The 26,707-nt window shown below is 32.0% G+C and overlaps 1 protein-coding gene across 1 annotated transcript; it reads left to right on the top strand.

Annotated features, from left to right (window-relative positions):
* The first annotated feature begins 4,770 nt into the window (after nucleotides 1-4,770).
* LOC140448419 (CD209 antigen-like protein C) lies at nucleotides 4,771-26,480 on the top strand. Its single transcript, XM_072541502.1, has 3 exons — nucleotides 4,771-5,014; nucleotides 13,444-13,552; nucleotides 25,939-26,480. The coding sequence occupies exons 1-3, from the start codon at nucleotides 4,865-4,867 to the stop codon at nucleotides 26,199-26,201; spliced, it is 522 nt and encodes a 173-aa protein (XP_072397603.1). The 5' UTR covers nucleotides 4,771-4,864; the 3' UTR covers nucleotides 26,202-26,480.
* Nucleotides 26,481-26,707: the final 227 nt, after the last annotated feature.

Consider the following 26,707-nt stretch of genomic DNA (forward strand, 5'->3'; position numbering starts at 1 on the left):
GTTAATACTTTTTTTACTAACACTGCACATTTAAGTCCTTTAAAATTTAAAAAAAATCTCAATTTTTCCTTTAAATTTTTTTTTAATGATTTTACTATTTTCAAAATGTGTTAACAATAATACCTACAAAATTTATTCATTATATACATATTCGTTATTAACTTGTATTCTTGTTTAATTATTTTATTTTCATTATTATTATATTTTAAAAATATTCATGAATAATGGGGGGGTATATTAATTAATTTTAATTAAAAACTTTACAATTGTAAATACTTATCTACAAACGACTGTAAAATTTTTATGTTTTTTTATTTTTACGTATTTTTATTGGCTTTAATTTAATTTATTTTTAATTTTATAAAATTTTATTTAATTTTATTTAATTATATTTAATTTTATTTAAGTTTATTTAATTTTATTTAATTTTATTTAATTTTATTTACTTGTATTTAATTGTATTTAATTTTATAGAATTTAATTTAATTTAATTTAATTTAATTTAATTTTTTTAATTTTATTTAATTTCATTTACTTTAATTTAATTTTGGAAAATTGAAAAAAAGAATTGAAAAAATTGAAAACAAAAGCCATTTCCTTTGCACTTTCTTTCCATGAAGTATGTGATTTTCTAGTAAATACCTCACTAAAAACATTCTGAACTTGTTCAAAATTACTCGAATGAAAGCAAAGAAATAAAATAAATTTAAAATTTTATATAATATGAAAAACAAAATAAAACTTTAAAAAACAACATCACCAGATTGAAGAAGAAATTGTTGCTAAGCAATAGGTGCAAGATTAGTTTTAGGTGACACAGGAACCAATCCAGTAAGTAGTCTACAAGCTCTAGCTGATTAAGCCAATAAAGGCAGCTACTGTCAGTAAATTACGCTGCAAGAATTTTAGCAAACAAAAACATCGTTACCAACAAAACAATTTTTTGCTTAACAAATGTATATTTTGATCTTTACAGAAACATAGAAAGACAATTCTTAGCATTTCCTGAAGAAATAAAATGTAATGATTTAGGATTAGAAGGATTAGTGATCAAGTACTATCTTAAACAAAATTCAAGAAAGCCATCTTTGAAACACATACAAAATAGCCGTAACGTTTACATATCTTACGGCCACATACGACGCTAAGGGAAAAAAATTATCTAGAAGCTAATTAAGATCATTTCATGGCTTAAACCTGCTAAAACTAATAAATAACCTTCTAACAAATAGACTGTTTTAGGTATATATAAATGATGCAAACCTACCACTGCATCATGCACATGCTTTACCTGGTAAAGCGCTTAACAATAAAGTAACGAAAACCGAATAAAATAACCAAGCTTACTGGAACAATTAGGGGTGCCACTGTGTGCTAGGGTTTTAACATCTAAGTATTAAAACATAAAATAGTTTTGAAATATAATATTTAATAAAATGACTTATATCAAATACAACAATAATGTTTAATATTTAAACCTTCGCTAGATATATATATATATATATATATATATATATATATATATATATATTATATATATATATATATATTATATATATATATATTATATATATATATATATATATATATATATATATATATATTATATATATATATATTATATATATATATATATATATATACATATATATATATATATATATATATATATATATATATATATATATATATATATATAAGAGTAAGAAAAAACGAAAAGACTTTATCTATGAGACCAATTGTTTCATCTTTATGTCCTCCTAATGGACCAATAGCACAGCTCCTCACTGACATCTTAACTAATGCTTATAATTTAAACAACAATTTTTACATTAAAGATTAATTTGATTTTAGTTCTTTCATTAATAATTTCCAATTACCACAAAATTATGTTTTAGTTAGTTTTGATGTAACATCTCTTTTTACCAATTTACCTTTAGATTTAATCATAAGTACTGTTGAAAAACATTGGAATGAGATTTCGCAACACACTAATATTGACTTATTACATTTCAAAACACTTATCAACTTTGTTTTTGATTCTAATATTTTTATATTTAATGGTGTCTTTTATAAACAAATTTTTGGTAGTCCTATGGGATCTAGTCTTTCACCCATTCTAAGTAGCTATGTCATGGATGATGTTATCAGTGATTGTATTAACAATTGCACTTTTTTCATTCCTTTTGTTAAAAGATATGTAGATGATTTAGTTTTGGCACTTCCTAAACACAAAATTCATGAAACAGTCAACATTTTCAACAATCATAATCAACATATACAATTTACAGTCGAGGAAGAGGTAGATAATTCTCTACCATTCCTTGACATAAGAATTGTAAGAGGTACAGACAACATGTTGAAAATCAGATGGTTTAGAAAACCCATATGTAGTAATAAATTTATAAGCTATTACTCTCATCATCCAAATAAGATGAAAATGAACCTTATAACAGGAATAAAAGAACGTGTTTTAAAACTTTCTCATCCAGATTATCTACATGAAGATCTTCAATTATTGTTAAAAAATATTTTAATTGAAAACTCTTATCCTCCAGATATGCTACATAGGATGCTTTTTTCTAATATTGTTAATATAAATAACTTAACACCATTTTTTGCTAAATCTCAAAACATTGTATCTAACAATCAGAACATCTATTATCATTCACTACCTTTTATACCATCATTAACACCTAAATTAATACAAACACTAAAGGTTATTGACAATATAAAAATAGCAACAAAGAACATCAAAACTATTTCATCTTTATATTCCAAAACTAAATATCCTATAGACAAATTTGAAAAAACGAATGTAGTATACACTATACAGCATTAGTTGTACTCAGTGTGAATCTGACTATGTTGGTGAGACCGGAAGAAATCTTTCAAATCGCATTATTTCTCACAAAAGTGATTGCAGAATTAAAAAACCATCTTGTGCTTTGGCAGAGCATATAATCGATAAAGACCATATTATGGATTTTGATAACATTAAAATTTTATGTAGTGAAAATAATAAATTCAAAAGGACTTTTTTGGAAATGGTTTGTATTAGCAAAAGTGATAATAATTTAAACAAAAGATCAGAAATTCGAAACTCAAGCAAAATTTATAATTATATTATTTCTTTATAATTTATATATAAAACTTGAAAAATATCACATTTTTATTTAATTTTCCATATATCTGTTACATTTTTTTAGACATCTATCAATGGTGAATAAATCTTATTTTTTGTTACTAAACAAAAAAGAATTTTTAAACAAAATTTTATTTTTGACAATATAATTGTCAAAGGTAAACATTTTAAGTTGGAATTTATGACATTGAGGCTTATTTTTAATTGGTTGCTACTTTAAACTATTTATAAATTCAATTATTTTTTTGTTAAGAAAATGTTTTCAAAATTATTAAAATTTCAGGGAAGAATTTATTAGATAAGGGCATTTTAGTATTAATTCTTTTTGACATGTATTTACAGCAATTTTTATTAACGAAACTAATTTTATTTGGTGAGTTAACAAAAAATGTTTTTCTTTATAGTTCAACTTTGTAAGATATTTTGTCTTTTTTAGCAGCTCTTGATAATAATTGTAAACACAATTGAAAGCTCGAGATATTAAATAGTTAACCAATAGCCCCTTTTATTGACTCCAACCCATCAAAAACATTTATATATATATATATATATATATATATATATATATATATATATATATATATATATATAATATAATATAATATAATATATAATTATATAATATTAATAATAAAGTATCTAGTTAATTGAAATATATTTCGTTAAGTTTTTAATACTAAAAACCGAGGACATTTTTATCCTCCCAATACCACAACTGTGACTACACTTAAAAAGTCTGCGCTAGCCCTGGTGTATTTGGTGTAAATGTCACTTATGTAAAGAAGATAGATGTTCAACTAAATCACACTACACTCACCAAGAGTAATATATAAAACTATTAAATTAACTACAATAAGGTGGCTTCCAATTCTGAGTTATATAGCACCGCCAGATATTTGAGGCATGGCAAATTTGACATGTGGCTGTACAATTTAGACATTCATGTTTAGTTTAGTTTTTGAAATAACTTATGTTGTATTATGCAACTTACATTTTTTTCTTTTTGCCTATTGTATTTGCCATTTGTGTTATCGTAAATATCGTATTGTAAATGACCCACGAACTATAAGAAATGTGTTTAAGGAACTCCGAAGCAAGAATCAAATTGAATAAAAAGAATTTAATACTGAATGGAATTCAAATAAATATTGAAGAGGATATTAATACAATAATTAATGTAACAGACTGGAAGACAAAATGCAGAAATAAAAAAGAGTGGAAACAAATAAACAACGTTGCAAAAACGTATAGTGATTTATAAGAAATAAAAAAAAGAGGAGTAATCCGCCTCAAAAAAGGATTGATATATGCTCTGACATTGCCATAATCCGACAGGATTGAGCGGATATTATAGTGATAAAATGACCCATACGCTAAATAAATAAAAAATCAGAATCCTGAATCAGCAAATTCGTTTTCGACTATGAAATATCGCGGGTAAGATTATTATTAATTTAACATGAATACAATTCTTTCAATTTTATTTTGAATATATGATAAGTATCTCAAGTTCGTGCGAAACTCATAAAATATCTTATAAACCAATGTACCAAAATAGATTGACAGATAAAAATTAAATACGCATACTGATAAATTTCCAGTATGCCTGACTCATTAATAATATTTACAGTAATTCCCCTTGGGTTTTGTGGGTACAGAAAATAGTGGTAATGTGATCTTAAATGTCTTTAATTTAAGTGAAATTTTACAAGCGTGAGGATGTATAACAAAGTAGTTCTTTTATATTTGTTTATTGTCGTAAGTGGACAGGAAGCTCAGATTTTTACATCCAAAACGTTGTTTAGGAAAAGTAGTGCAAATTTTTTGGAGTTTCAAAACTATACATATTACTTTAATGTCGAATACGAGGTGAGTTGTATAAGTAACTGTACGCAATTTTTTTTTGTATACTTCCGTTACAATATCTCATTTAAGTGTTATGTTCTTCTAAAATCTAAAATATCGACTACTAATTGCATTATTCTTACATGATCTGCTGCTGCAGATATTTCGGTATAACGTTTTCTTATACCCGGCCAGGTTTTTCTTAAATTTTGACTTTGGTTATTAGTTACAATAATTCGCATTTTTTATTTCCTCTAACCTGGTCAAATATTCTAATTCTCTTTCATTCATAGTGTTAATAACTTCAGTTCGTTTATTAATTTGGCGAAATACACATTCATTGGTTAAGAAACTTTTAAGGACCTATTGTATATGCTTCTGAAAATAAGAATTGCCAATATATAAATGAATAGCTCCAGTATACGTGGCAGACTAAGTTTTATTCTTATTGTCCATAGTTTAGTTAATATTATTTTTAATTTTATCCAAAGATATATTTATAAATAAGTTGGTTCAAGAAATTTTTCTCAAGACATCGCAATAGAAAGGTATTTGACGAGTTTTTCCGTTATTATATATTTATAGTAAGAAAACCTATAGGTTTTCTGAAGAAATTTCGGCGTTGTTTTTTTAGAACAATTTAACCTTAGAAAAGCCTTTCAACTCCTAGAAAGAAGCGGTTCCTGAACAAAAATAGAACCAAAATCCCATTTATTGAATTTTTACATGTAGACAGTGGACAAAAGAACATTGGAGTAAGGTCATTTGAAGTAATGAAACCAGAATCTCGATCTATGGAAGTGATGGAGTGAAGTTTGTTCGCCGCCGACCATGTGGAGACCTTTCGCTCCAATATTATACGGCCCCTGTAAGAGTCATGATGTGTGCTTAGTATGACCAGTAACGGAGTTGGACGTTTGGCATTAATAGAGGAAAATATTAATGCAAAAAATATCACGAAGAAATACTGCAAGTTAAATTGCGGCTAAGAGTGGAAGATGTTGAACTGTGACAGTTGGTCAGTTGATCTTGAGTTATGCTTTGACATTTCAATTTTATGGTTTTCCCATTGACTGTGGGTTTAACTGAACTATCGGGATTATACCCCATTTATACATTCTGCTTTCAATTTTTATTTTTAAATTTCAATTATTTGAAGTATTTCAATTTCATAGTTTCATTTTTTCTTTTCTACAGTGTTGATAGTGCTTGATAGACCTTTTATTGTAGTCAACCACCCATTATATAATATATTGTTTAGTCTATTTCTTGCATTCATACTCTATGTTCACGTCAATTGCCCCCAAACTTACATCCCAATTATTACTGACAGGTTTGAGTGTGAGATTTGGATTATGCAATCTACATAAAGTAATTGCATATTTCATCAGTTGATTTCCTATAGTAATGTCAGTTGGACCTTTGGTCAATGCTCAGTTTCATAGAATTTTGAAATGTACAGATCACATCACCATGATTGTGACTGACCATCCAAGTTGTCATATGTCAGATGTCGCTTTAACGTTTCCGTTAAGACCAGGAGCCATTCTCTCTCCTGATGCCACCCACTATGTAGGTTCGTCGATTTTTAATAATTTTTAAACTGTTTAATAGCCTAATTTTGACGAAGTAAGTCTAAAACGTAATATTACATAAAGATTTTTATCAACCATCAACTTCGAGTTTTTCGAAGTTAATTAATTTTCATTCAGTTGAAAAAACGTTTCTTGGCTTATTTCAGATGCCCCTGAAGATGTTCTAGGAGCTAAAGTACTTGGGTAAGATTTAATAAAAACTGTGCTCGATATTTGCCTTTTATTTGATTAAAATTCATTTATTCAAGCATTCAACCTTATAGCACTTTATAAGGGATTTGTTGAAAGGGTCAGGGTTAAAGGGCTCAATAATTCATCTTACAGCAGGACAGAGTGTCCTGTCTTATGGCCAAAAATTCCATGGAATAGTTGAAAAAAATAACATTAATGTACTGACTTAGCCTAGAAATATTCCCGATCTTAATCCAATCGAAAATCTAGGGTCAAAGCTGAAAGTATTAGTATTACACAGAAATCAAAGTAGCAAGAGCTGATATAAACCTTTTTCCAGCAGAATGGAACATCCTATCATATGGCCAAGATTTTTACAGATTGATTACGAAGCCATGATGATACTTTCCTGCCTTAGCCAGAAAATAGTCCCAATCTAAATACAATAAAAAAATCTATGGTTAACGTTGAAAATGTTAGTTTCACGCCGAAACTCAAGTAATAAGACAGAACTGAAGAGAAAAAAAAAACTTGGTAAAGTAACTATTATTCAAATCTAGTGTAGTGGTGTGATCACACCGGAAGACTTGAATCGTCTCGTCAACTCTAGTTAGTTATCCCACCAAATACTATTTGTCTTCATAATAAATATTCTGTCTTTTTTTTATATATATCTACTAATAGCTAAAATTTTTAAATATTAAGTAGAAGCATAAAACGATACAATAAAGTTATAGATAATCTTCTAAACGACATGAATAAAAGACAGAAATGCTGCTAGTAAACCTAAATTTTTTGTAAGTTTCCAGAATTTTGGCCACTAGTGTAGAGTAAATTGCCAGTTGGATTCCATAAATATACGAAAAAAAGGATCTCTTACTATCGCAATTAATTAAAAACGAAGACTGAACAACTTACCACAAAATTGTGAGTCTCTCAACCATAACTTAACTACAAATTTACACGTCTGAATGCCTATTAATATACAAATAACAACTGGCAACTGATAACTAAAATTGGATATTGGCTTTTTTATAAGTTATATTGTTGTTTTTATAAGTATGCGAGATTAATACTTGAATGAAGTAGTTCAACAGAAAACGTAAAATATAACCCAAAACATAATATATATATATATATATATATATATATATATATATATATATATATATATATATATATATAAATATATATATAATATATATATATATATATATATATATATATATATATATATATATATATATATATATATATATATATATATATATATATATATATGTAGAAAAATTAATAATCTCTAGATACGATACTGCAAGTTTTAAATTCAAGAAATTCGAAATGCTACAATATCTTATTTATCAATATTGGCTGTTGTCAACTTACCTCATTATTTCCGATAATATTATTAGCATAACACCCCTGATGTAACTGTTAACGGAAAATAGAAATTAAAACATTAGGTACCTTTTCCTTTACGAAGTAAGGGTGAATTATCTTAATGCAATGACGTATAGATTAATAATGCGCATTTGTTCGAAAAGTACCATTACGTATAATTTTTACTTTCATCATCATCATCAGTAGCTCGACAACCCTTTCTGGGTCCTGGCTTGTTCTAGGATTTTCCGCCATTCTGTTCTGTTCCTTGCTTTGTTTTTCCAGTTGGTAATCTTAAGTGTTTTCAGATCTTGTTCCACTTGTTCCATGTATCTAAGTTTGGGTCTTCCCTTTGACCTTCTTCCTACTGGTGTTTGCCTCATAATATGTTTTGGTGTTTCAGTCTCCAACATTCGTTCAACATGGCCCATCTAGCGCAGACGTCCGATCTTTATGGATGTTATGATCTCGGGTTCAAAGAACAATTCATAGAACAACTGCAAGAAGAAATCGAAAAGAGAAAGAAGAACCAAGAAATAATTATCGCCGGCGACCTAAATGGAAGAACAGGAAGAAAAGAAAACGACAGAACAGTTGGTAGATTTGGAGAGGATATAATGAACGATAACGGGGAGAGATTGATTGAGCTATGCGAAATAAACAACTTAAAGATCACAAACGGCTTCTACAAACATAAAGACATACACAAATACACTTGGACACAAGAAACAAGAAAATTGAGGTCTATTATTGATTATGTTATAGTAAACCACGAAAGCTCGATAAAAATAAAAGACGTAAGAGTAAAGCGAGGCGCAGAATGCGGCACAGATCACAAACTAGTAATCGCTTGGATGGAATTCCCCTTCATATGGACCCAACAGAAACCGACCCAGGGAGAGTCTGACCAAGTTACGGCTCCGGCTACACCTGTCAATACGTGCTCAACACAAGAAAAGAAATTCAAAATCAATTTATTAGAAGAAGACTCAATAAAAGACCTATATAAGCGAAAATTAGACCAAAAGCTAGACGAGTTTCGGTATGAATCATTAGAACAAACATACGAACACATAAAAACCTGCATGAAGACAGCAGCCCTAGAAGCTCTTGGAGAAGTGGACCAAAAATACACCCAACAAACTACGAAATTAACCGAAGACACACTAACATGCATAAAAGAGAGAAAAGAACTTCATATAAAATACCTGAACACAAAAAACTATGAGGACTTGGAACTATACAGAAAAAAAAATAAAGAAGTGAAAAGAAAAGTAGCAAATGAAAAAAATGAAAGATGGGAAAAAACATGCACAGAGATAGAACAGCACATAGGAGGAACGAGAAATTCAGAGTCATGGCGCATCTTAAAGTCGCTCCAAAGAAATAAGACAGAGAAAATCAAGATCGGTCAAATCAAAGAAAACGAATGGCAAGAATACTATAAAAAATTGCTAACCGAAGACCGCCCCGAATTCAAACAATCAGAAATAGACGGAATAGAAATCTAAACACATGACGAAATCGAATTAAGCCTAGCTGAGGTAAAAAGAACGATCAAAACTTTAAAGAACAAAAAAGCAGAAGGCCCCGGCGAAATACCAAATGAATTGATAAAAAACGGATCGGAAAAGTTATTCCGTATGATACATAAAATGTTTGAGAGAGCACTGAATGGAGAAGACTTACCGGCAGAATGGACCCAAGCATATATGGCATCAATATACAAGAAAGGAAATAGAAAAAACTGCGAAAACTATTGGGGAATCAGCATTATATCGTCTATAGGCAGACTGTATGGAAAGACCATAAAGGAAAAATTAGAAATATATATACAAGATAAAATCGGAGAAGACCAGGCAGGTTTCACAGCGGGGAAAGCATGCTTAGATCACATTTACATGGTCGAACAACTAATAGAAAAAAGAATGGCCAAAAATAGATCCGTCCATCTGGCTTTTGTTGATCTTAAGAAGGCATATGACTCAATACCTAGAACCAAGCTATGGGAAGCAATGGAAGACATCGAAGTTCCACGAAGATTAATAAACGCGGTAAAAGCACTCTACAAGAATAACGAAGTAGCTATCAAAACGGGCAATAGAATATGCAGACCATTTAAGACGACAAAGGGACTACTACAGGGTTGCTCCACATCCCCCACCCTGTTCAAAATATTCCTGGAAAAAACCCTGAAACCATGGAAAAGAAAGTGCGAAGGAATGGGTATACCAGTAAGGAACGAATATCTATATACGCTAAGTTTTGCCGACGACCAAATAGTGATCGCACAAGACGAGGATGACCTCAGTTTTATGATGAGAAAACTGGAGCAGGAATATACAAAGAATGGGATGGAAATAAACCTAAAGAAAACTGAATACCTAACAACGGAGAATACAGAAATAAAACAGCTGGAAATAGACGAAGGTAAACAAATCAAAGGAACAGACAAGTATAAGTATTTAGGTTTCATAATATCAAACAAAGGAACAACGGAGGAAGATATAAAAAATAGACTAGGACAAACAAGAGACTGCATACGAAAATTGAACCCGGTACTATGGGATAAGAACATCAGCATGAAAACAAAGAAAAAAATATATAATACCATGGCAAGAAGTATCCTCACTTATGGGTGTGAAAATTGGACAATAAATAAGAAAACCAAAAACAAAATAAGAGCAACAGAGATGGAATTCCTAAGGAGAAGCTGCAGAGTAACAAGAAGAGACAGAATAAATAACATGGAGATTAAGAGGAGAATGGGAATGAACTCCGACATAATAGACTACATCGAACAGAAGAGATTAACATGGTACGGTCATGCCAGAAGAGCAGACCAAAATCGGTGGATAAATAGAATAACAGAGTGGAGCCCGATAGGAAGAAGAAAGAGAGGCAGACCCCGAAGATCTTTCAGAGATGAAGTGGACGAAGCAATGAGTAGAAGAAACCTACAGGAAGGGGACTGGCTAAACAGGAAAAATTGGAGAAAACGGTTGAGTGAAGGAATACAGTGAAAACTGTGGAAATCCTTGTATATATATATGATCTCGGGTTCATTGTATGCTGTGTATAGTTCAAAGTTATATCTTCTGCGCCATATGTCATTTTCCTTTATCCCCTTATATGTGAATCTAAGGATTTTTCGTTCAAATGTGCCTAATCGGTTTTCATCGCTTTTCGACAGTGTCCATGTCTCTGATCCATATACAAGGACCGGTTTTATCAGGGTCTTGTATATTTTGCATTTGGTTTTTCTTGTGATGTTAGATCTTAGATGTTTAATTAGTCCATTATATGTTTTATTAGCGATATGTATTTTTCTCTTAACTTCTTCACTGACATTGTTATCTGCGGTAACTAGTGAACCTAGGTATGTAAAATTTTTCACGCTTTCGATGTTATAGTCTCCTATTGTCAGATTCTGTAGGTTTCTTTGGCCTGTCGATTTATTGGCCTTCATGTATTTGGTTTTTATTTCATTAATGTTTAGGCCACTGTTTTGTGCCGCTCTTTCTATCGCATTAAATGCTTCTATCATCTCTCTTTCGCTTCTAGCTATGATATCAACATCATCTGCAAATAATTTTTACTTTATTTAGGCTTAAAATTAACCCAGTGAAACACATTGAATACTTAGTCGAACACATGCCGCAGTGGCCAGGAAAGAGTTAAAGGAGTTCCTCAAAATATTCCCTCCTAATGATATTTTTAAATAACTTGCCTGGGCCCGTAATCTGGCATAGCCATGTATCGAAATATTACACAAATTATTTTAGTCATAAAATACAATGGAATTTTCTTCCATCAAAAATGACATACTTAAAAAATATAGTAAGTTAACAGAAATATTAGTTTGGTCCATTTTATCAAAAGTATTTAAGTATTTATAGGATTTTCTACATGTATGTTTTAGCAGTTTAGCTTGTTACTTTAAAAATTCCTTTTGACATATTGTGAACATAAAAACATTAGATAAGAGCATTGTATCTGTCAAAGATCGTTGTTTATTGTCATTTCTACTTGAAGTAGAATCGTGCACTTAAAATTTAAATAGTCTGTTTGTCTTTGAGCAACGTGAAGGGACCGTCTTTCTTAAACTTTTTTCCTTTGTCTCTGTCTCTTTGTACGGAAGTGGGATAATATATATATATATATATATATATATATATATATATATATATATATATATATATATATATATGTATATATATATATATATTATGATAACTTAATTATGCAATTCCATAGACAAAATCAAATTAATTATGATCAAATTAGCAAATTAAAACAAAAAATTTATTATAAAATAATATATGTTTTTATCATCTCAGGGTTCTTAATGTAGTTCAAAAATATTACCTTTTCTTTTAATAGTGGTTGAGAAAAAAGAGAAGTAGAAGGAAATAAATAAAAGAAATCAATTTGTCCAATAAATTCAAAATACAATGACCAACTACCTTTGTAATATTTGTTTCCTATAAATAAATGTTTCCCTAAATTACTCTGTTGCATAGCTGTTGTATAGCTCGATCAATGTCTCGTTTCCACAATTTGCCTCTGTATTTTTCTAAAAGGATTTACTTTAATTAGTTCCCTATTCTCTATGTTTCCTATATTTCCTAAACAACCCAAAGAGCGATGGAGAGGGCCATGCTAGGGATTAGTTTGAGAGACGGGATTCAAAATATCGACATTCGTGAAAGAACACAGATTACTGATGTCGCAGAACCTATATCAAGGCTCAAGTGGCGTTGGGTCGGACATGTGCCCGAGATAATCCCGAAAAATGGACCCAAAGATTAACAAACTGGAGACCAAGAGAGAACAGGCGAGGAGTAGGCAGACCATAGAAGAGGTGGGCAGATGATATCAAACAAGTCGAGCAAGCAGTGGATGAGAATTGCCAAGAGTAGAAATCAATGGAAGCAAATGGAAGAGGCCTATGTCCAGCAGTGGACGAATAAAGGCTAAAGAAGAAGAAGAAGAAGAAGTTCCCTATCCAATGTATATGTATATATAGCATAAAAAATAATTTATAATTACGCATTTTTCACAATTCTAGAGTTATATAGCCATAAATAAATACCCCTCACACGTTAAAGTGTAAAATAAAATAACGAGCTAGAGAGAGAATGAAAGTTAGTTGAGAGTTGTTGGTCTATTTTATTTAAGTCTTTGAGTAGAATCTATGAATCTATAGGTTTTGTGTTATAGGTTATATGGCGCGAAATATATAAATAATAAACCATCTTGTTTATTATCAAAATATTTTGATTTTATTTTAAATTTTATTTTTAGATCAATTTTTATGGAGCTTTACAATATTGTAAATTGCGTAACATGGAGTTAATTAATATTGATTCTGCAATTGAAAATGATAAAATTGGTCTACATATAATAGAAAAAGGTATGTAAATTACTGTTTCTTTTATTTATTTAATACTGAAGATTTCGATGATTGTGAGTATGATGAGATATTCGAGAAGTAAAAAATTTTTCTCTAACCTAAATTGCTACTGAAATTTTAAAAGAAAGAACAGACTCACTAGTATCTTTTAGAGTATAAAATTTTTTTAACCAATAATAGTGTGTATCCTCACTGCTTCTCCCTCTTAAATCGTCTGATTAGATCTGCGTTGATATATTCTGTCCTACTAAGCTTGATAGCTAAGCACCTCATTATAAAATAAAAAATGTGTACGAAACACTAGACTAGAGGGCCGTTCAAGTATCAAGTAGATTCTGGTAGCTGATACATTAGGTTCGAGGGTTAACATAAAATGAAAATGAAGGATTAGATGAAGGAAATGAAGGAAAATGTCACGATTACTGCCGAGGAATTGGGTAAAAATGTTCGGAAAATGAAATTTTATTATAATTTAAATTTATTATAGTATTAGACTAATCAAGTTAGTAAAAAACAAGTCTGTAGGGAAGGTGTTGTACCTTGGGTATGCGTGTACCTTTTTTCCACTTGCTAATACTACTACAAAGAAAGGTTTTAACTGTTACCGGCAATAGCTAATTGTTCCCACCAGTTATAGAGGGCGATAAAGTGCTATTTGAACGTTATGAATGAATATTTGGATGACCAGTGTTTATGTTTATTTTGGTGTAGCTGTGTAAAAATTTAGTTTATTTTAAATCTGCAATCATCCTATCTGATTGTAAGTAATTTGTACTCAATTTTATGCCTAATTTTAAATTGTGGTTTACATTTTTATTTGCCATAAATAGTTTTCTTAAAAGTATATTTTTCACATCTTTTATTGAATAAAAAATCAGGACGTCACCACTTTGTACCTCGGATCTAGTTTAGGGCTTGTACCTTGGACCGGTCCAAGGTACAATGCCATAATTTTTGAATTATTTTATTATCTGATTTTGTGTTGTTTTTATATACGTAAAAGTGTACTTTTTTTAAATAAATACTAAACTAAGTTTTCTTTTTGAGAATAAAGGTAACCATGCCTCGCAGCAAAAGCGGAAATAAAAGACGACCTATTAATCCAAGCAATATCAACTGTGCAGTAGAAAAAGCTCTCAATGGTGAATTGTCCATATGGAAAGCTTCTCGTTGTTATAATGTGTCTAAAACAACACTTCTTAGGCACATGACTAAACATAAAAATTTAGAAGGTACGGCGGAGTTTTGTTATGAAGCGAGCAATAAAACTCAAGTTTTTTCAATTAAAGAAGAACACAGTTTGAAAGTTTATTTAATAACAGCAGCACGCGTTCACTATGGCTTGACAAGAATGGAGGTTCGTTGTTTTGCTTACCAATTCGCTCTTGCAAATGATAAAAAATTTTCATCATCGTGGGAGCAAAATATGAAAACCGGTAAAGGATGGCTAAGATATTTCCTAAGGCCTTACACAGCAGAATTATCACTTCGAAAACCGGAGTCTACAAGCCTAGCAAGATCCACCTCGTTTAATAAAGCCAATGCCAGCTCATTTTTAACAAATTACAAGAAAACTCTATCTCGAACTGAATTTTCGCCACACAAAATTTGGAACTGTGATGAATCTTCTTTTACAACCGTGGAGAAAGAGGACAGAATATTACTGTGATTGCGGCAGTAAATGCCTCTGGTACTCATATTCCACCTATGATGGTGTTTACTAGAGAACATTTCAAATCCCATATCTTGAAAGGAGCTCCTGTAGGCACAGTTGGAGGTGCCAATTCATATGGCTGGTCTAATGAGTCACTTTTTTTGCAGTTCCTGGAGCATTTTAAATGTCATGTACAACCACCTAGTGAAGACCTAGTTATATTACTTCTTGACAACTATAATAGCCACGTTAATATATCAGTGATTTAGTTTTGTCAAAACAATGGCATAACATTGGTTACTTTCCATCCTCACACAAGCCATAAGCTTCAGCCGCTCGACAGGACTGTCTTTGGGTCATTGAAAACGTATTACAATACACCTTGTAGTGAATGGATGCTTATGCACCCAGGGCAGCCTGTAAGTAAGCTTTCGTTCCAAAAGCTTTTTGTCCATCGAATATTCTTAAAGGATTTGAAGTATCTGGGCTTTATACCCTTAATGAAGACATATTCCAAGAACACGAATTTCTTACCACTTATGTTTCGGATCGTCCACTAGAAAACAACAACAATGGTGTTAATGCTCAATCTGAAAGTACCGAGAACTTTGATGTTTAATCTAAAACTTCAAATGGTTCATGTGATGTTGTAGCCTGTTCAAGTGTTGCTTTAGCTAATCAGACCGAAAACTGTTGTAGTATTCTAAATAACCGAAATCAAATTAATTCTTCTTTGACATCTGTTGCTGTTACTCCAGAAATGCTACGACCATTTCCTAATTCCCCGAAAAAAGGTCAGTGGAGAAAGACCACGAGGGAAATCTCGCATATTGACAGACACTCCCGAAAAATATGAAATATCACAGTTAACAAAAGTAAAACCAACTACTCTTAAAAATACTAAAAGGCAAGTTTTTGGAAATTCTACGCAAAAGAGTTTATCAAAAAGAAGAAAAACTTTTACTTCTAAGGACACCAAGAAGGAATTATCATCAAGTTCAGAATCAAAAAATGAAAACTTATCCCTTAGCAGTAAAAGCAGTGACGAAGAAAATTGGAAGGAGCATATTCAAAGAGAGGAAGAAACAACACTACTGGAGAACAAGTTTGGAAACAAGGGGAAAAAAGGTTCCGTTATTATTTAGCTGAAATAATACGTTGTGACGACGAAAATGAACTAAAATATTTACGTCGGTATAAAAACACCAATAAGTTCTTCAATGATGTGACTACAAGCTTTAATTTTCTCGAAGAAGATGTAATTGCAAAATTACCCCCTCCAATTTACGTTAGTGGAACAGCTCGTCAAGCTCAAATGTTGAGATTTGGAATAAGTTTTGGACAATATGACGTGAATGACCACAAATATGTTTAATTTTTAGTAGAAAAAATAGAATAAGGTTTATCTTTCAAGAACCTGAACCATTTGATTTTTTTCCAGCTGACTAAATCCCCAGTTACAGTTTCATACCTTATTTTTTTTTGTTGGTTTGAGCCAATTCGTTCCAATCTATGAAAGATGTGTGCTCCAAATAAACAATGTTGTAAGGCTTTGGTGTTTTTCTTGCAGTCTGACAAACAACATGCCATTCTGAAAGTACATTAATTTGTACATGCTTTGCTGCCCTTTCAATTGTTGAATGCATCGAATCACCTTCTTGCTGAGAGTGTCCTGGTTTATAAAATACGTGATCGATTACTTTGCAATTCGTACATCTGACAGCACGTGATAAGGCAGTTGCAAAATATTGATTTAAATTTTGCCCATAACAGCTATCGGTCATTAGGAACAATTCTTCAGTTTGTGGATGGTTTGCTATGTAATGAAATACACAGGTTCCTATTTTATTAGCACCCCTTTTCCCTTCGGTCTCGTCCCATAGGTTGCAAGTTCCTTTCATATTCATCTGTCCTTGATTTCTTTTCATCTAGGGTCAGTGATTTGTAATGATAACAGGTACTGCATTGATCCTTCTTAGGCTTATGAAAGCGCAAGTTTCCATAGGAGTAGAAATAGGCTTTGTACATTAATTTGAAAACAGGGTTTCACAATGCTTTTTTTATTGTTTGAATCTAGTTTTTTATTTTCTATAGTGGTTTTTGAGTTATCTTCCCTACATTTTTCAAGATATAAAATATATAACTTTTCAAGATTGAGTTTTGAAGAAAGGTAGAGTTTATTGCTGGACTTTCTGCAGTAGTGGGATTCTTATTTTGGTATGGATTGAATATGCTGACGGGCGTGTTCTTCAATCCAGGCTGGTATTTTGTTCACAGTCGAGGCTTTCCCTCTTTGGTCAGTCGATACAATTCCAGCAACGCTCCTTTTTTCCAGACAGGTCCGAACAAATTTTTATGTTACGGACAAAACTGACAGGAAAAATAAACGACAAACACGAACGTGCTCTGAGTGTTTCTCTAAATGATAGTGAAGACTGAAAGTTTTTCTCTGGATGCAGGACTACTTCGTCGTCTACTAGGTTCACTTTCAACTACAAAAGCGATTAGCAACAAACTGTTGTTGTCGGTCTTGACAACTATCATCTTCTCCCATTTTCCAAAACTGAAAGAAAATATAATTTTTTTCAAATTCGAAAAATTTGTCATTTTACTTAAGAAAGCATTTAGTACACACAAAAGTTTGCCTTTCTTTTTCACTTCTTTTCCCTTTACATTCCTGTAGGTTTTACCAGCACTCCTTAAACACTTTCTTTCTTCTTGTTTCTTTTTAGTTGTAGCCTTATTCGTATTGTCAGTCTTCTTTTTTTTTAATAAATGTTCAGTATTATTTGTCAAACTCAAAGCATCATCAGATTCTGAAAGCTCCAAAATCATGTGACGCTTCGATATTTGCTGTCTCAAAACCTTTTTGTTTTCAAAAATGATGTTGCAATGGTAGCACATGAACCCCTGTCTAACATAATTTTTGTCATTTACTTGATTTGGGGGTGTTCCTAAGCATGACTGAATATTAGTATCAGGGGGCTCGCCTATTGCGTCGTAGGTGATTGTTGGGTCAGTTAAATCTGGATGATTTAATGTTAGTTCTTTAGATAGTAGGTCATCGATGACTTTGGATGTCACAGCTGAAATATCCACAATGTTTTCTACGCATACCGATAGCATAAATTGCTCATTTTCCTCGATGAATGATGGGCTTGCCGGTTGAAGTTGCTGTAATCTTGTATACGCTCTTCATTATTATCTAATTGGCCTAGCTCTTGTTCTGGTATTTTGGCACTTACTTGCATGTTTGTGTTATTACCGTGGTCAAACTCACTGTTTAGAACCTCTATATTTTGCTGGGCAAGAGCCATGATTTTTTGAGAACGTGATTGAAACATTTTCCCCCTGAAATAAAACAAAAACGTAAATGTGTGGTTTCGATAGTATTTAATGTATCTAGATTTAGTTGACTAGATTTAAAGACTTTCCCTACAATGGAAGGTTACTTCTATTTTAAGTTATATAACGTAAAGAGTTTAGGCCTAGTTAAGAATACACAGCCCATAGTGTGCAATTAAAAGTCAACTGGCATTATTTGGTATTTCCATAAACATACCAAGGTACTACAGTACAATACTAACAGCCGAATAATTATTTTTGTGCTGTAAGCATGAGTTTTTGACGAATTATAGGCGTACAAACATTTGAAAACACTACAGAAACTAATACTTGGACGTAGATTAGGGATATTAGAGATACTATTTGTAAACAAAGAGTTCAAAAAACCGTTATTAGGGATATATTCCAAGGTTTAGTTCACACAGTTGTGGCTTTGGTAGTAATACAAAATTTAAGCATATGGAAGATGTTACAATAATTTATTGGTACTTACCAAGATAATACACTCAAGAGTGAAATGTTAATACATAAATTACACAGAAAAACATATAAACAATTGAGTAAACAGATATCTACACCACCACTCAGTTGTTGTTGAAAATCTTTCAGAGCTAACCTCAAAACAAAACAGCTGACAACAAAAGCCGGTAGCCTGATCTAGCATCAGTGCTACCAACCAACGGCTTAATTGTTAGCGTAGTAAAAGAGTGGATTAGAGAGCTATAACAATGGGTTTTCAAAATAAAATTCGTGTGTTGTCTATCGTTTTGTCACACAATCACAATAATTATGACTATAGTATATCATGAAAATATAATCAATCGTGTTATTATTACTAATGTAAGAAGGGCCAACGTGCACATTCGCCCTTCTTACCTATATGTCCGCCCTATTTACATAATACAAATTGTTAAGAATCAAAAGTAAGAAAGGCGAATGTGCCCATTCGCCTTTTTAACACACTTGAAATTATGTAACAATAAAACACTGAAAACTTTGTTTTCAAAACTTCCACAAAATTTATTTTGTGTTAACACTTAACACTTGAAATTACATTCGCCTTTTTTTCACTTGAGGTTTCTATGGAAACCATTGGTCATACAAGTTCGCCATTTTTACATAACTGTAGCTCCCTATATCCACATGTCAAATCGGCGAAAACATCAAAAACGTAAAAATGGCGGATTCGCCCCTATTACATAACAACGACGATTTCTTTAAACATTTTAAATACATTGGTGCTTAAGAAACATACTGCTAATTTGCTATGTCAAATCTCAACTCAATACGTTACATAGTAAAATAGTTACAGGTCATTAAAAAAAAGTGTCCCAATGTACAACACTCTCCCTATAGATGGGTTTGACAGTGGTAAAAAGTGACATCTGGTCAAAAAGTTGTGCTCCACGTATATGACCGATTCTACTAGGAAGTGTTCTACTAGATTTTCACAAATTATACCCTAGGTGGCGCTCTTCTTCCTAATTTTTGCCGCAGTAATTATAAGCTAACCTCCATATTTCTGTTGGATCATTGAAGTGTTTGCTATTTTGTGATTTTGATACTATTTATCATTTTTTTAACTTTTATTGTTGTAATGGTAAGTACTAGTAATGTTTATTTATTCAGTATAAGATTTTTTTATTGTTGTTTTTATGTTACAAAATAGACCTGTACTCATCTGAGTACAGTGGGTTTGTATGAGACCAAAATGATTATTTGATTTTTTTATTGTTTCAAAGAACAAATCCGGGGTAAATCTCCTATAGAAATATTTGAGACATTTTTCGACAATGAAATTATTGAATATATTACACAGCAGACAAATTTATATGCCGCTCAAAATAATCATCATCAATTTCATGTAATGCAGGAAGAGATAAAGATATTTCTGGCTATTTTACTTTTTACTGGATACCATAGATTGTCACGAGAGCGCAACTATTTGGGTTTAGATGAGGATCTTCAGGTTCCTCTTGTGACTAATGCAATTTCAAGGAACAGTTTCCAAGAAATTAAAAAATACCCACATTTGGCAGATAAATCGCAAATTAATACAAGGGTCAGAATGTATAAAGTGAGGCCTCTCATGAACTAAACTGGAAATAAATAAAAACTTTCAACAATTTGGCATATTTCACAAAGACGCGATGATAAAGTATTTTGGGCATCACTCATCTAAACTGTTCATAAGGGAAAAGCCAGTACAAGGACTAGATGCTTTGTAGTTCAACTGGTTATTGCTACAATTCTGACACATATTGTGGAGCATAAGTGGATAAATCAAAAGTCGCGGCGTTGCCTTTAAGATCACAAGTTGGTCTAAAAATGCTTGATGTCGTTGATGTGCCTACTGACCACGAAGTATTTTTTGACAATTATTTTACTAGTTACAATTTGATGGAAACTTTAAAAGAGAAGGGCTTTAGGACAACAGGCACAACAAGAAAAAATCGTATAAAAAAATGTCCTTTGTTACCTTTCGCAGTAATGAAAAAGAAGAATCATGGATATTTCGAATATCGCTTTGACAAAACAAGTCTAATGTGGCCACAATGGCATCAAATTACGATAGTATTGAACCACTTTCAAAAGTGAATCGTTGGTGTGCTGCTGCCAAACGAAAAATTGATGTACCCCAACCAAAACTTTTCTCATCATACAATGCTTCAATGGGCAGTGTTGATCTCTTTGACCAATCGGTTAATAACTACCGAGACAGTATAGAAGGTACAAAATGGTGGTGTGCCATTTTTACCCACATGCTCAACTCAGCTCTTGTTAACTCGTGGAGGTTACAAATATTTGCTGAAAATAAGGAAATGGATCTTTTGGCTTTTCAACGAGATGTAGTACGTCATTATTTAAAAAGTTTTGGAAAATCTACTTATTCCAGAAAACCACTAGCAGGATCTCTGACAATTACAGTAGACTCCCTCTTAACCAGTCCCGCCTTAACCGCCATCATATTAACCGGCCACTCCCCCCTTCATATTGTTTTGCGTACGAGGCGATCATCAAGCGCCGCTTCATGATCGTCTCTCGCTCCTGGTTGTCAGTTCTGTTTTTGCTTTCGAGGAGGATTGAATTCGTCTTGTGCGAAAATGAGTGAGAAGCGTAAACGTGTGTTTGTGACGATGGAAAAACGTCTAAGTGTGCTTAAACAGATCGACAAATCTGAATCGGTAAAGAAAATTTGTTCAGAGTTGAATGTGGAGAAAAGTACAGTGAATGACTGGCGAAGGGATCGGCATTCAATCAAGGATTTCTGCGCCCAAATAAAATCAGATGAAAATCTAAACACTAGATGCTAAAAAAAAAACAAAATTCGAGATAGTAGATGAAGCTCTTTGGTTGTGGTTTCTTTAAGAACAGCGAAGGGGCACACCTATTAGCGGCCCGATTCTAAGGGAAAAGGCTTTATGTATACACAGCAAATTAAGAGACGGAGGCGAATTTATTTCAAGTGAAGGTTGGCTGACTAGCTGGAAGCCACGTCACGGAGTTAATTATGCACACGTAAGTGGAGAAAAAATGTCCGCTGACGCTTTAGGTGCAACTGATTTTACCTCCAAGTTTGTAGAAATTTTAAAAATGGAAAAATTAAAACCCGAACAAGTATATAACATGATTGAGACGGGTCTCAATTTTAAAAAAATGCTTCGAGAAAAAAACATTTTGGGAAGTCATGAAAAATCGGCTTTTGGATTTAAAAAGAATAAAGAGCGCATTACAGTTGCTGTTTGTTCAAGTGCAGCAGAAACACACAAAATTCCTCTTTTCGTTGATGGTAATTCCGCTATACCGCGTGCATTTAAAAATTTACATCCAACGTCCCTCCCCGTATTCTACAGATCACAAAAATCAGCATGAATGAGCGCTGATCTATTCAAAGAATGGTTTGAGCGTGAAAATCTTCTCACTAAAGCAGTCCTACTTCTGGATAATGCTTCAACTCATCCTGGAAACCTAACATGTGAGACATATGACATAAAAATTATCTTTCTTCCTCCTAATGTGACAAGTTTGGTGCAACCGATGGATCAAGGGGTGACAGAAAGCTTGAAAAGACGATACAGACATAAATTACAGTCCGAAATTTTACAATGCGTAGAAAGTGAAGATCTCAATCTTATTGATATCATCAAAAAAATTAACTTAAAGGATGTAATTTACATGTTAGCTTCCGACTTCCAAGAAATTCCTGCTTCTACTTTCGTTAAGTCTTGGCGAAAACTTTGGGCCAACACCGAGGAACTTGTTGAGTGTCAACAATAACACGAAGAAGATTCATTCCACCACCACCATTTTTCAATATCTCCAAACGTTATCCAATTTTAAGATCTCCAAACGTTAAATGTCCAATTGCAGACCGAAGATATTGAAGAATGGATGAACTGTGACGAGGAACTTAAAAACGAATTTTTGACAGACGACGAAATAATTACACTAGCATCACATGAAGAGCCCTATGAAAATGAGGAGGCTGATTATGATGATGACTGAGAGCAAAAGGTCGGCCACGCCGAAGAGAGGGCTGCAATGGAGGTGGCATTGAAGTATATTGAACAACAACCTAGGTCATCTTCAATAGACGTCTTGGTTTTTTAAAAAATGGAGAGATATTAGCTTTTAAAAATTCACTTAATGTCAAGAAACAGAAGAAAGTTACTGATTTTAAAGCTAAACCTAAACGAAGTAAGCCTACACTAAGCTTTTTAAGACGCAAGAAAAAGAACAGTTTTGATTGTATATGATGTTGATTTGCAAGACATTGTAGAAGAAAATGAAATATATTTAGATAGCGAGAAGAAATTTGAAATGTTCTGTAATATCATTGATGAGCAGACCTGTGGAAATTTTCAGCAACTAGGCCTTAACCAAATTGTTAAAAAAGTTGGAATATGTAATCTTTGAGTGGAAGAGTATTTGTCAGATTGGGAAGACGTTAGTGGTACAATTGAAGAACCAAAAATTATTTCTAAAAGAGGGTTTTTTCATGTGAAAGAATTGCAGCATTTGTGGGACATTATATGAGATTATAAACGCTTCTTTACTAATCTTATTTTTCAATTTGCAGTTTCTGTTTCATGAAGAATTTTGTTTAGAAATATATTAAGATATTAGTTTTGATTTGTTCAGTTTTAATAAACTCTTTAAATGTAAGTTTATAAACTTTTTTATGAAATGGCATTAAATTTCAAGTTGTTAGCTGCAAAATGTGTATAATTTGTTCATCAACCTTATCTGCTATACGAGACGATACCCTTACATTGAGTCTGGTTTTAAATTCGCTCAATTTAAATTATTGTTTGAGGTTTCTTTGAAAAGTGTAAAGATATGCAATGAGGCCCAGATAGCCGACAATAATTTCTATCAACTCTTATCAGATTTTAAGCTGGCTGCTCTTGTTACCCCTGTTAATTGAGGTTACTGGACCCACCGTACGTACAATTTTATTATTTATTTTATTATCGCTGTAATACTTTCAATCAAATTAAGGTTCCATATATTTAAATAATATTAAATAAAGGTCATGTTTTTATACAAATAGTTTAAAATTTACTTATACTTTGATCATTAGGTAACTAAAAATCTGAGCCGAACGCAGATTCTATTAAATTATTATCAGTAAAAAACGTCGATAAAATAGTTGGAACTAGCCACAAAATGAGGTCAGATGACCCTTAAATTACATAATTTGAGTAACGAACATTATAATTATTACGACACTAGGTCGATGATAAAGGATTACATTTTTTAAGGGAATGCACAATTTCCCAGCTCTAAAAAAGGACCTTACGCCATAAAGGCGGGGTGCCACCAGTCGCGCTGTTCTGCGCTGCGCCGCTCTGCTTCGAGCAGCGCGGAGCAGAACTACACAGAGCGGCGCAACTTTGCGCATGTGATTCTAGAGGAGCAAATAAGTTCCAGTTTTTATTTACGCGCGCACGATGGAAACAAAATTAGCAATAGCAAGTGCTGCTGTTATAGTAATTAACCATTTTTTACAAGAAAAACGAAAGACCCAGAGGAAACGTCGTTATTGGGTTACACCAGTATTTAAAAGTAGACAATTTTATAATGGAAATAATCTTTTAAGTGATTTAGTTGCAGGACAGTTTCAAAATTTTTGTCGTATGTCGTTACACGATTTCGAGTACCTGTTAACAATGATTGAACCAGTAATGAGAAAGAGATGAAACAAAGCATTTATCAATGTCTACTGAAATTAAAATGTAAAATTAGCTTTGCCTGTGCCCATTGACTTTTTCATTTTCACCTTTTCTCTTCTATATGAAGACAACAAAGACGTCATCTTTGTTTTAGCTTCAGCTACGGAACAACCGATATTGTCTGCAATAAATACCCATGCATCATATTTCTTACTTTTTATATGATAATTATTGCTTTTCGGATTCCACAATTCCGGTTTGTCTCTGTATGCCTAAATAAGTTTTTCAACTTCTTCATGATTCCACTCAAAACTCATCGCGAAGATAGTACAGAAACACAATAATCTGTAAAAATGGTCTTCAATCACAAACACCGTTCCAACTAAACGCGCACTTTTCTTTGATCTACACTACTTTACCGACAACCAACGGATAATGCTCGTTCTTGTTTGAACTTGCACGGCGCAGCGCTACTTGTCGTTCCCACTAGTCGCTCAAGCTCGCTCCTCGCACAAATGAACCAAAACAAACACCGCGGCACAGCGCAGCGCGACTGGTGGGACCCCGCCTTTACAGTTGGTTGTTACGTTGGGGTTTTTTTTTCTGAAGAATGAGTTAATCACAACGAAATTCTTCTAATGTAAGAAGTCCAGAAGCCTGTTACCTCTCTCATTTTTCTCACCAAATCCAAAGTTTCGCCATAAGTACCAGATTCTTCCTCATCTTGTTTAATTTGGCGTTGAAATCTCTAATTATCATTGTATAATGGGTTTTTAAAGTTTGTATAGCTGCTCTGATATCTTCAAAAAATTGCTCAACTTTCTCATTTAAGTGGCTCGTAGAGTGAGTAAGCCTGTATAATTTTAAGTTTGTATTTTGCATTTATTTGAATAATAATATCACACAATATAAATCACTCTGGTACATAAACTTTTATTATAATATGTTTGTAGTATGATTAAATCGTATTAAAACAAGGTACAGTTTTTATTAAGAAGGAGAAAAAAATTGTAAATGAGAGTAAACATTGCAATACGCATTAAAAGCACTGCCTTTTTGGCCTTTTTTGATTCAACTCATCGATATCTTAAATCATTTGCTATTACTGGCTTTGAATATTTACAAGTATAATGGCTGAAAATACGAACAATTAAATAAATATTATCTTTAGTATTTAGAAACAAAAATACAATTATATTTTTTATTTCTAGGTTGGGCTCCGAAGAAATTTTGGACTTCTGCAGTGAACATGGTTGCAGGAGGAAAATGGATATGGCTTTCTAATGGCCAACCAATTAAATATTTCAATTGGGATAGAGGAGAACCAACAGGGATTATTCCTTTTGTAGCTTCCTACGAGAACTGCATACAAGTAAGACACGAGGGAACGAGAGGTTTCACATGGAATGATTTAAATTGCGGGGTGAAGAATTATGTAATTTGTAAAAGACCTAGTTCATGTAGTTGTCCCTAATATAAAAGGATACTAATAAGAATATATATATATATATATATATATATATATATATATATATATATATATATATATATATATATATAATACTAATATTATTATTGATTAAGTGACAAATTTATAGACAACGTTGTAGTTAGTAGTTATTTCGAGTTGAATTAAATAAATTAGATTCCTACTATCTGTAACATTTTATTTTGCTTTAATGTTAGCCCTAAGTCTTCATTTTTAGCTTACCTATTGTATGTTTAACCAACTTCTTTAAGGATATAATTGGTGACACCTTTTTAAACAAAAATTTTATTACATTAATAAATTAATATACATATTTAAATATTTCTTTCCTTCTAAGGTGACCTGTATATCAAACGTTCAATATGGTAATGTTCTAAAGCTATTTTCTTGTGGAAACCTAATGCAATTTACTATTTATATTGGGAATAAGCCACAATTTTACTTTAAAACAAGGTTATTTTGACATTTCGATTGCCACTTCGGAAGTCGTT

The sequence above is a fragment of the Diabrotica undecimpunctata genome, chromosome 8 (genome assembly GCF_040954645.1).
Source record: "Diabrotica undecimpunctata isolate CICGRU chromosome 8, icDiaUnde3, whole genome shotgun sequence".
NCBI classification, from domain to species: domain Eukaryota; kingdom Metazoa; phylum Arthropoda; class Insecta; order Coleoptera; family Chrysomelidae; genus Diabrotica; species Diabrotica undecimpunctata.